Here is a 12,346-nt window from a genome sequence, read left to right as displayed (position 1 = left end):
TGTGCTCATTTATATTTTAAGTAGTGTTTTTGAATTTAATTATATTTTAATGAAATGATAGTTATTTTGTGAATTTTATGTTTGTAGGAATTTGGTATACGTTTAAGTTGAAATAAACGTGCATGGAAATAATTTAAATATTTGATATTAAGTATTTGTAATGCTTGCGGTATGAATTCGTTGGTGACATGTATAATGTAATAGATGATTTAGAGGTAAAAGTTTTTGGATATTTTATTTATTTTATATGAGGAAATGTTCATATTTGTAAAGGGTAAATACTTTTTCGCGATCAGGTAATTTCATATATGTTCTTTTTACCGGGTTTAAAGATTGAGAAAATTGTCATGTATTTTCGTGAAATTTTTCTAATTTATGAGAAAAAAGCAGTGTACATGGATATAGTGAAGAGTGTGCGCAATGCCATTTTTGTGCAATTCTGGGATGTTTTTTTAAGTAAAAATAAGTCGCCGTGTACATGGTTTATGTGTATGTGTTATTTTGAAAAACGCGTAAGGAGTATGGTATTGTGCACTTTTTCCCAATTTTGCAGTGAATATTTGTCATGATTAAGCAGTTTTGTTTGATAAAATTTCTAGCATAAGTGTAATTCGGCTACTAGATTGTTAGAAGAAGTGTTTAGCAGATAAAAAGAAACATGTCTTTACTTCATGAAGACAAAATGGCGGCGGGGAAAAAAAATAGAGGGTTGCTGTAGGAGAGTTGGTCGCCAAATTTTTGCCAAAAAAACGCCAAGTTACCATAATGTAAAGATCAACCAAAATAACTCCAGCAGAAGCAGGATATGGGTAAATATGTTTCTGACAAGCCTTTGTGACAAAAATCGTAGCCAAGTTGGTGATATTGGGTGATTTCTCTCTAACCTAGTGATTTTGTATAAGAATTGAGAAAATATATTTTTGAAACCCTACAGCTGACTGCTCGCTACACTATATAAATACGGCTTTGAGATCTTGGGTTAGTTCTTATCAGCAGTGAGATTTAGCAACTAGCCGAATTGAAATTTAGAGTTTACTCTGCAAGAGATTTTGAGAGTTGACGATATTTCTTGTGCAAGTGTTAAGGAAGAACTGATTAATATTCACATTCTCCTTGAGCTATTTACTCTGCTATTGGTTTATCTGAATTATGTCTAAGGAAGGCTATCTGTCTAAGGAAAGGGATGCTTTCATAAAGGACTTTCTATGGGAAAATGGCTTATGCCAGTTACATACCGGGAAAATGCCTATGCAGCGAACCCATTCATGTGGAACTGAACCCAGGTTAAACTACCAATGATCTACAGAATTACTATTCGACCACTGGTGGTTCCTTGCACTAAGGAGAAAATATTTAAACTGCACGTTCTTTTTGTGCCATTGACAGTTATTTATCAAGCCAATTTTTACAATAAATGTTCAATATCTTATTGTTTACCTGGAGTCATTATTTAAAGAGATATCAAAGAACTTGCAATTCACAACAATATGGAGTGCTACAAATAGATAAAAATGAACTCATAACTGATCTGTAATTTATTTCAATCAATTTGAAGATCATTGCTCCTTGTAAAATATATTTGATTAGAGACTTATTATTATTGAAGGTTTTAATTTCTGAACTAACGCAGTAATTGAGTTTAAAACATTTATTTCCACTTTCTCTTTAAATACAATTTAAACAAGTTATCTGCTGTTTTCTGAACTTAAATACAAGCTAATGTTTTCTCAAATATGTTTCTTAAATGTTAATCAGACTATAATCAAATGTTTTTGTAGGGTAATGGCTAAACATTCAATTAGCAACTGGAAGAATTCTGGTTTGACACTCAATGACTGAGCCAAACACATGAGAGGTTTTCATGGTTTTTTGCATGTGTAGCATAGATACAAATCAATTCTCCTTTAAAATCTTCCACAAAGGCATCCCTCCTTTTAATATATGTCACTGTATGTTGTAATAATAATAAATCTAAAAGCTTTCAGATTTTACATTACGCCCAAAGGGGTGTTTCTTGAACGTTTTGTGGGTTACCTTTATTTATTAAATATCATGTTCTTCGCACTTAAACCATAAAATTCAGTTCAACAGCAATATAGCAAAATAATTTTAAAGTGAGCACATCTTTAAAATTTCCGATACTCGCAGGATGCAGATTTTTATTTTTATTTTTTATGCCTGTACAGTATTGCCACATTACTCGCTTTGAAATCCTGGAGTTTGTTATTTAAAAATTCGTTAAAGTTTTACAAAATATAAAATCAAGAATAAAACAAATTCCAAATTTGGGCTTTCAAATGCCCATTGTTGGATGGAAACATGCGTTATTCAAAATTTGATGTCTCCAAGTACCGTTGTTTTATCGCAATGCGAGACACATACATACACTTATGCAGATTCTTTATTATTTAATTTCTTTAAATATATAACAAGTCTGTAATATTTGGTGGCAACAGTCTGAAAAGTTAACCGATATTTAAATTTTTCAACACGAAATGCCCAAACGAAATTAATAGACCTTCTGGGCTGACGTCCTTTGGGCTACTACTACTACTAATAACAATAATACAGTATAAAGTCCGAAATCTGGATGTTGAATAACTGGAATGATCTACACTCTAAACTTCCCCTTCTTTGAGAATTTTCTTTCCCTCACAGAGCATAGCAATGAAAATGGCTATGTGTCTTGAATCCATTTTCTGCCTGAGATTTTCTTTGCTGAAAAAATTATTATCTGCGACAGTATTGAGTTATACTGAATATTACTTCACCTTTAACCCTCTAAGGATTATGGATTTCATTTAGAAGGATGGCTTTCTAATTTGTTACACATGAAAATTTTGTTCAGCTCCAGATGGATGTGATTTTGGAAACTTTAAAAACATTTTTTTTATTGTTTAATTATATGAATAAGATTGAATATGTTTTATGCAATTTTTTATTTTGATAATTTAGTTTCATATGATTAAGAATTAATAGTTTAGGTCAAATTATATTTCATGATAACATATCTTTTTTAGAATTTAGTATAATGATTATAGTTTGAATATATTTTCTATTCATTTAATATACTTATTAATTGTTTTATAATTATATGTTAAAATACTTATTGATATAAATTTGATTGTTGTTAGATTAATGTGAATTCTTGACAGCAAAAGGCCCGAGTTGCACATAAAGGGAGTGATTCTATTTGATGCTTCACGATAACATGCATCCACAGATCTCCAAGGTCACACAAAGTGTAAGGGCCAAGTTTAAGTGGCAGCAGCTTGTACATTCACCCTACAGACCAGACACGTCACCTTGTTTGGCCCACTAAGAAAAATCTCAAAGGGAAGTGCTTCAACTCAGACGACGAACTAAAGGACAGAGTGAAGGACTAGTTCTAAGAGCTAGAGGAATTCTGGGAACAAGGAATCCTTCGGCTTATGAAGCACTGGGATATTTGTTCTCAGGTATCTGGTGATTACTTGTGAATAGACTTCAATTATACCCACAGTGTCTTTTCATACCTTGGAGTGGAGGACTAGGTCTAAGAGCTAGAGGAATTCTGGGAACAAGGAATCCTTCGGCTCATGAAGCACTGGGACATTTGTTCTCAGGTATCTGGTGATTACTTGTGAATAAAGACTTCAATTATACCCACAGTGTCTTTTTGTACCTTTTCATTTTACCCCTCACAGAGTTTTGAGAAGATGGTTGTTTTACAATCAATTTATTCAGATCATGCATTACATAACTTGAATTACAGCACTTCTCATCAGATTTGCACTTGAAATGATATATGTGGAAGTGACACACTTTCTTGCATTGTTATAGTGTAGCTTGCTGAAAATATGTTAAACAATTTTACTTTTTAAAAGAGCTGTAGATACATTAGGGATTTTTTTAAAGCAGGAAAGATGAAAAATGAACAAAGCCTTCATGGGGAATTAAACTACGGACCTGGAAAACGCACCCAGCATGCTGATCACTACACCACAAAGTCCTGCTAAGAAGACGGGAGAAATACCTTATATACTCCCCCTTTTAAAGGCTGACCAGGGACCAGGAGACCCAATCGGCCAAATCCTGGTGGTGAAGAGTCATCATTCACCACCTTTTTGCTCGGGCGCTACTGTAGAGATATTAGGTACTTTTTTAAAGCAGGAAAGATTAAAAGTGAACAATGCCTTCACCAGGAATCAAACCACAGACCTCTGGAATACATGCCTTGCGTGCTGACCACTACACTAAGAAGGCTTGCTAGAGAAATACCTTATAGAGCTTTTAATGTTTGTATTAAGCAATCAAAATCTCTTTAAAAGCATTACAGATTACCTATAACACATTTCCCATCAACTGTAAGAAATAAGAGAATATCTGTTTTTATTAATAATTTGACTAACGTGAAGGTAATAATAGGGTGCATACCATATTTGGCAATTTCATGTTAGATGGGAATGAATTATATATTTGGTTCCTTCTTATTTAACACCACAAACTACAGTTGATAAAAAATACATATATTAGATAATTAAACAGAATTTTTTATTTATACAAGACCTTCAAAAGCTAACTCACCATTGTAAGAATTAAATAAACAAATGACCATAAAAAATCATTTGCATCACTTCTTTCAATGTGGCTAGTTTTATTTTCAATGGGAGGGAGGGAGAAAACTACTTTCAATACACAACATTAAAATTATTACATATTGAATTATACTGCATTAAAGAAATTTAGCTTTACTCATAAATAAAATACATATCTAAAATGCCAAATGAACATTCAATATTTTAATACTTACGATACTATTTAAGATACTATCATAAGAAGATAAAAATTAACTAACTTACTGAGCAATAACATCACGCCCTTTCATTATAGGTTTTATAGCTCTTTGTTGAATTGCTGATGGTCTCTCAAAGCCTAAAATTAAAAAAAAAAAAAAAAAAAAAAAAAAAAAAAGCTAAAGTGGGATTAATGATTACATAAATTTAAAAATGAAACTTCAAGGTGGTGACGGAATTTGCGACTTTCACAGAAAGATATGACAATGACTTTTTTGTTTTAAAAAATAATTTTTTACATACATAATTTACCTTTCAGCCATGCATTTATTCCCAAAACCAATCAACAAACTTTTATAAGCAAGCTTTCCGTTTATTTGTTCTAATAGAAATTTGTGACGATCACTTTGAAAAGAGATTTGAAGCCCTGTTCCTTTAGCAGTTTTGAAGCAAAATAATATGGCTCTACTCTTATATGCGCCCTCAGGTCACCAAATGCGGCGATATGTGTTGTGCACTGCTTTTTGGCATGACTGTGTGTTCTGTGATGGTTTGGGGGAAGATGTTGGTTCTATGGCAACCCTTTTACAAGAAAACTTGGATTTTACTACTGTTATAGTTAAAGCTACGTTGATGACTTATAACCGGAAATGCGGAGTTTTATTTGGTGGTTTATATATTTTTCCATTGTTGTTCTGAAACGGAAGATGCTTTTAGCAAATATGTGGTGAAATAAATTGTTTTGGTGAAGTCCGAAATTGGTATTTCTTTTGTTCGAAGAAGCATTTAGTATGAATTTCTGTCATTATTGTTTGAAATTTATTTTAGTTACTTTAGTTTATTTTGTTGATTAGTGCGGAATGCCTAGATTGTGCAATTATTGGATGTTTTTAAAGTTTAAACAGAAAGCTGTGTACATGGTATTCTTTGAAATTTACTGTTGTTATGTTAATCTACTTAATCTAGGTGTGTGCAGTTGGTAGATTCCTTCGCTGCATAGATTGTGCAATTCTGTGATTTTTTTTTTTTATGTTAAAACATATAGCTGTGTACATAGATTCCTGTCAAATATTTTGGTTTGAAATTTTATATTTTTGTTATCTAAATTTTTTGTTTTTGCTTCGGATTTAAGCTTAAATTGAGTGTTCAAAACGTGGTTTTCGCACATTTTAAAGTTCGAAATGTAGACAAAAAATTTAGGTAGTAATATGTTGGCGTAGTTTCTCGCCAAAAATGTTTGACAAGAAATTTTTTGCCAATCGAGGGCATATACGAGAGTAGTTCTAATACTGTATTCCTGCAAAAAAACTGCACCCAACTTTCTTCCAATGCAGGCAAATCCCAAAATCATATATTTTAAAATCGTGTTTAAGACAAGAAGTCATCATGGTTTGTTTATAAAACCATTTAAATATAAGATACAGCACTGACCAAAAATAAATAAATAAATAAATCTTAAAATAAAGATCCTAGTAGCTAAAACCGAAGAATTATCTTACATAGGATTGCCTGAAAACGGTCGGTCATCTGTGTGGTTACCAGAGTCTGAGATATGCCGAAACTCTGACAGTACCTATTATGGTAGTTGCAATACTGCTAAAGTACCTGTAACATTACCCCAAAACCAAGAATTGTCAATTATTAAATAACCACAACAAAACATGCACAGCCTATATCACAGAATTATATATATACATTTTTTTTTAAATCGGAGTTTTGGAAACTTATTGAACAATCAACTATAAATATTAACGTGTGATGATGATTGCATTTTTAATGAAACTGTTTCAGAGAACAAGTAAACCTATAGAGGGAGGGAGGACTTACTAGTATGTTTTTTAGTAAGACAATACGAAGTAACATAATTCTCTCTGGATGGGGAAGAATTAAAAACAACAACAACAAAAAGATCTCACTTCCCTTTTCAGTATTATATAAGAAGGGTCTGCAAATGATATATAATTTCGATGTAGAACAATGACGTAATACAAATTTTCACTGCAAACCTTTTAAGATACTATTCAATTTTGAAAACAAATCATAAGAATGATTTATTATAAAATTCCGGATATTAATAATTATAATAATTCCATTGTTACCATATGCATAAACTCCACGAAGGAGATCTTCTCTTAGCCCTATGGCATCAAATGTTGGAATAATTTCCACATCTTCGCTAGTATCAAACTCAACATTCGTTAAATCCGGAGGTTCAAATCTTCGCACTTTACCAGCCATTGCCCTTCAATGTGAATTTATGTACTCTATAATTCACGAACGTACCATAAAGTACACAAATACTAAATGCAGTTAATCAACCTTACAGCCAATGTTGCCAGATCGTAGGATTTTTGGTAAATTGAGTAGAAAAAGTACACGCTACGTCTTTCTGCCACTAAGAAGAAAATTCAGGGTTCAGAGGACAGTAAACAGATGCACAGATCGTATTTTATTCTCGAGAGTCAAAAGATGTAGAAACATCTTTTTACTCGACTTCTGATAAGAATCTGGAAGGTGGAGTAAGAGGAGTAGTGTGATAGGAGGTGTGGGAGGCGGAAAAAGAAAGTCAGGTCGGCGCTAGCGGCGGCGAAAAGGGGGGGGGGGTAAGTTGAGTGTCGTTACAAGATGTCAGACCGCAGAGTCAGTTAAGCTTGAATGAGTCAATTAAGGTTGTAATTCTTATGTGGGTAGGATATGACATGGGTGCTAAGGTTTTTCACCGGGATGCGGGGAGTGTCTGAGATTTGTACTGGATAAAAGAAGTTGACCGCTAATCGTTTAATATACTCTTGAATAAGTTCGATTTGAAGGTCTGTGTGAATGTAGATGTTTGGAATATACCAAAGCGAATTTCTCGGAGAATTTTATTTTGCAGAATCTGTAATTGTTTAATATTGGTTCTAGCTACATGTTCCCAGATGGGAGCTGCATAAAGGAGGGCTGGACGAAGTAAGGAGCGATACAAAATTAATTTGTTTGTAGTAGATAAGTTGCTTTTTCAACCAAGAGGTCGCATAGTGGCTGTGGAGATTTTAAATTTGTGTTCTACGGAGCGGAAGTGAGTTCTGAAGTTAAGTTTTTGATTAAGAGTGACTTCAAGGTATTTGGTTTCCTTAATCCAGTCTATTTCGTCGTCAAATATTTCAGGGGAAGGAAGATAGTATTTCATATTTCCCTTACGGAAAATTATTGCCTTGGTTTTATTAGTATTAATTTTAATCCTCAAAAATACTTGTTTTTTTAAATACTTGTTATACAGACAAAAATACTTGTTTTTTTAAATATAAACCACAATTTTTTCCCATTTTCAAATTACAGCATTTGGTTTTTATTCTTCTAATAGTAAGTTTAGTTTAAAATTCAAATTTGTGTTATATTTTTATTGTTCAGCCGTTTTTCCAGTTTTACGAGATAGTTTTGGAGTTGGTTTCTTACTGCGATTGCTGTGCAGGCTTAAGGGGCGAATTCAAGTGCAACGCTCTGATAAATTGCAAGTGTTAGCTCGCAAGAGGCATTCCTGCTATCGGCTGCTAAAGTTGAATTCAAGTGCAACGCTTTACCGCTCTGTTAACTGATGACGTCAAAATTGCAATGGGGAGCTGGTTTGCTCTCGTGCCAGGAGAGCTTGTCCGATAAACTACATCAATATCCAATGAGACTGCGTGTCGATGTAAACAAAAAACATCAGTTCCCATGATTCCTCTGAGCTTATGGTCAAGTGTTTACTGCGTTGTAGGGTGGTGTAACGAAGTGTTCCAGTCCTGAAAACGAAGGAAATATACAGACATGTAATGTAATGTGTACAACTTTATTTACTTTATCCTATAGATTCCCTCCAAAGTAATCTAGAGCAACAGGTGTGTGTAAAATATATTTTACTTTTCAGACAAAAATACTTGTTTTTTTAAATATAAACCACAATTTTTTCCCATTTTCAAATTACAGCATTTGGTTTTTATTCTTCTAATAGTAAGTTTAGTTTAAAATTCAAATTTGTGTTATATTTTTATTGTTCAATGCAGATGCATGATTCTTCAGTGACAGTAGGCATGTTTACCATATGAAATTTAACTAGTTCTTGAATTATATAGTAATTAATAAGTCCATCTATGTGCAAGCAGATAAGCCTGCTGAACACCGCTATCCCAGTCTCTCTTTAAATCCAGGTGAAAAAGCTAGCTGCATGAGTGTTCTCTTTATTTTTTCAATGTATAACATGAATACTAAGTTTTCCTTAGTTTTGCATGCAGGCATTCCTTCCCTTAGACATTCATTATGTGATGCAATGGTTAAGAGCAATTTTAAGGTTTATATTGTACATCGTTGGGAAAATATAAAAATGAAATTAAAGGTATTTCAATATAATACAGTAAATAAAAATTATATGAAACTCTGAATTGTAGTAAGTGCTAATTCTAATGTGATATTAATGTAATATATACATCCAGAGTAAAGCTTTAATTTATTAATAATGCTTTGTGTTCTGCTCATTATATTGTGCATTTACAGTACACTTCTGCTTCTTAAGTGAAACTTTGGACCCCATTCTCATTTGATATCAGTTATGTTCAGATTTATTTATTTCATAAAATTTCAAAAAACAATTTTTTGCTATTAAAAGCTACAAGTGCAGAAACAAAAGCTTAATTTCTTTACTGTAACTGTGTCATGCTTCTCTGCTGATAATCGTCTAAAGTCGTCTTTTAATAAGATTTCTTTCATTTCATATATTAATTATATCTGTTACCATACTGGTTGCCATCTTTCATTGTGCATTCTTCAATATTTTTTGGTACTTACATATTAACACAAATACCTGGATCAGTTTGGTGGTCTTTATAAATGAAAAGAGAAAAATACTTATCAGGAGAAGTACGTTGTTTTTGCAGCTTGCTTTTAGCATAACCAAACTATCAATATTTATCTAAGTTAGCAAAACGTTATAACATATCAAAGGAAAAAACATTTAACAAATTTTTAAATACTAATTTGAATTATTAAATAAAAATTATATGATAGTTTAAAAAAAATACATTTTCCACAAATTTTTTGTCTAATTTTTTAGCACTTTTCTTCACTGCTTGTGCCAAGTGATCAGTTTTCACTAAAAAAAAAAAAAAAAAAAAAAAAAAAAAAAAAAAAAAACAGAGAATTACATAAACTTGATACTGCATGCCTTGTCTATGTACCAAATTCATCTCATAGTTGTTTCCATTAGAAATTTTTGTACTAAAATATTCTATTCCTGCAGAACTTTTAACACAGCTTCTTCTTTTGATGCTAAACTCCACAAGCAGTATTTTAAATCTGAAATTAATCTAAAACAACTATTCGTATCTAAAAACCATTGGAACTTGAAATACAATATAAGGAACACATATGAAAATGGTGACATTGCTTGAATGAAAAATTGTCATGAGCATGTTACCTGAAAAATTTTGATGCATAATCATTGACAGAGTTTGGCACATTTTTGAAAATTTGGTAACTTTTATTAAGGTGGTTTCAATAATATGCAAATACTTTTTATTCTTATGATTGCTTCATTGTATACTTTTCCCCTTTCCCTAGAGTGCAGTACAATACCACAAGTTTTCCAGCCAAATGTGGTATGCATTTCAAGTTTCTATACATTTATATAAATTTTAAGAGAGTAAAATATTGACAAAAACTGCATTAAGTTTTCAACTCTTGTTTTGTTTTTCATTAAAAATTTGCTACGATTATGTATAATTCATTTTTTAATGTAAATGTTTTTAAGTATTTATAGGATAAAGGCAAATTGCACTTATTCATTCTTTCTTTGATATAATACATGTAGCTCTTTACCTGAAATCAATGTTTGTCAAATTATTGTGCATAAATTAGACGTATGTATGTTTCTCTTAAGTCAGTATGTTTCAGGAACTATCTTTGGTACAACTCTAATATACGCCCTAATTTTGCAGAAAATATCCATTGGCAGTTGCCTTCAGAAAAGGTTTCAATTCATTGAAGCAAACCGATTTAATCTGAATCAACTGATGAATTCACGCTCCGACATTTCAAAAGCATTACGACTGTCTCTTAAATGCCAAGGAATTTGATCAGCATTTCTCCCATATCTTAAACGTCTGAGCAAAATCACTTCAACCATCTTGTTTACAATCGCTGTTAAGAGTTTGCGGCAGGTCAGGAGTAGCCGCAAAATTCCTCTATGGTAGTGACGTATTTTCAGAAGGCGTGTCCGAAAAGCGTTGCACTTGAATCCGATTTTGCAATGCAAGTGCGATTACCATGACAAGCGTTGCACTTGAATTCGCCCCTTAGTAAGTATGGCGGTGTCATCGGAAAAGAGTGCTAGATGAACAGAAGGGTCTTTAGGGATGTCTTTGTGCATAAATATTAAAAAGATACTACTAAAGTGCCGACCCCTGTGAGACACCACCTTTAATTACTCTGGTGGTTGAGTAAGCAGTACTGATTTTGATCGGAATGTTCTGTTGCTGAGAAAAGAGGCTATTAAGCAAATAAAATGATCTAAAAAATTGAGAGTGATTAGTTTGTAAATAAGGCCGCGATGCCATACCCTGTCAAAAGCTTTCGCGATATCGAGGAATATGACACCGGTCGGAAGCTTGCAGTTGTAGCCTTCAGTGGTAATGTTGATAACTCTAAGAAGTTGGTGGCAAATGCTATGATAACTGCCAAAACCGAGTTGTTCTTTTGAGAGAAAATTCATGGAAGGGTGAATTTTTGGATGTGGAAAAGTAGAATTTTCTCAGTAACTTAGACAAATGGCTAAGTAAACTGATACTGCGATAGTTCTGTGGGAAGGTGGGATTTTGTTGCGGATTAGCAAAAACAATAATTATAGCTTGCTTCCATGAGCTAGGAAAATGAGCGAATTTGTTAATGTTGTTGATTATCTTAAGTAGGTAAGAGCGTTGATCGGAAGATGTTTCAGTGCTTTGGTCGAGATGCCATTGTGCCCTGGGGCTTTCTTCGTCTGTAAGGAGCTGATGGTGTTGGCAACGATTGTTGAGATGGTCAGTAAAGTACGGAGCAGGGGTATTAAGGAAGTTATTGACTACCAAACTGACGCGTTGAATATGGTATTTGTCGGATTAGTAGTGAATGTATCTTTCATATAGTTCGCAAAAGATTTAGCTTTATCTTCTTCTGTATATGAAATTCCACTATGTCCATGGATAGGTGGGATAGGTTTATAAGGTTTCTTTAATTTGCGGGAAATGTCAAATAGGGAATATATAGATAGGTTATTTAGGAAATTGATCCATTTTTGGTTTTTTGAAGTTCTTGATTCTTCTGTTGATTTCTTTTTGCATAGAGTTTAGTTCGCGTTTCAGTTGAGGATCCCTGCTGGTTTGCCATCTTTTACGGATCCAATTTTTCTCGATATTATTTTTTATATCAGCAGGTAGGGGAAGGAAAGGCTGGTTCACATAAAAAGTATTGGTGGCTTCCTTTAAAGCAGAATTGATGCAGTTGGTAAATTTTGAGACTTCTTGTTCTAATTCTTATTTTTTGTTGATGCATGGATTTCCTTGTATTCCTTGTATTCAAAATTT

At 32.8% G+C, this 12,346-nt stretch overlaps 1 protein-coding gene across 2 annotated transcripts in view; it reads right to left on the bottom strand.

Annotated features, from left to right (window-relative positions):
* The window catches only part of LOC118190457 (eukaryotic initiation factor 4A-III), a 41,959-nt gene extending 34,720 nt beyond the window's left edge, over nucleotides 1-7,239 (bottom strand). The window contains exons 1-2 of one of the 2 annotated variants that reach the window (XM_085814423.1): nucleotides 6,875-7,239; nucleotides 4,842-4,914 (exon numbers count right to left, since the gene is read on the bottom strand). In XM_085814423.1, the coding sequence (XP_085670549.1) occupies nucleotides 4,842-4,914; nucleotides 6,875-7,013 (212 nt within the window). In that variant the 5' untranslated portion in view covers nucleotides 7,014-7,239. The remainder of the gene's footprint in view (nucleotides 1-4,841; nucleotides 4,915-6,874) is intronic. The other variant, XM_085814420.1, reaches the window with a different exon arrangement.
* Between the last annotated feature and the right edge of the window lie 5,107 nt (nucleotides 7,240-12,346).

Source organism: Stegodyphus dumicola, chromosome 1 (assembly GCF_044657685.1).
Source record: "Stegodyphus dumicola isolate Sdum_Otavi_A_Nest chromosome 1, ASM4465768v1".
NCBI classification, from domain to species: domain Eukaryota; kingdom Metazoa; phylum Arthropoda; class Arachnida; order Araneae; family Eresidae; genus Stegodyphus; species Stegodyphus dumicola.
The sequence above is the reverse complement of the archived record's forward strand: the minus strand, read 5'-3'. Positions and strand labels throughout refer to the sequence as shown.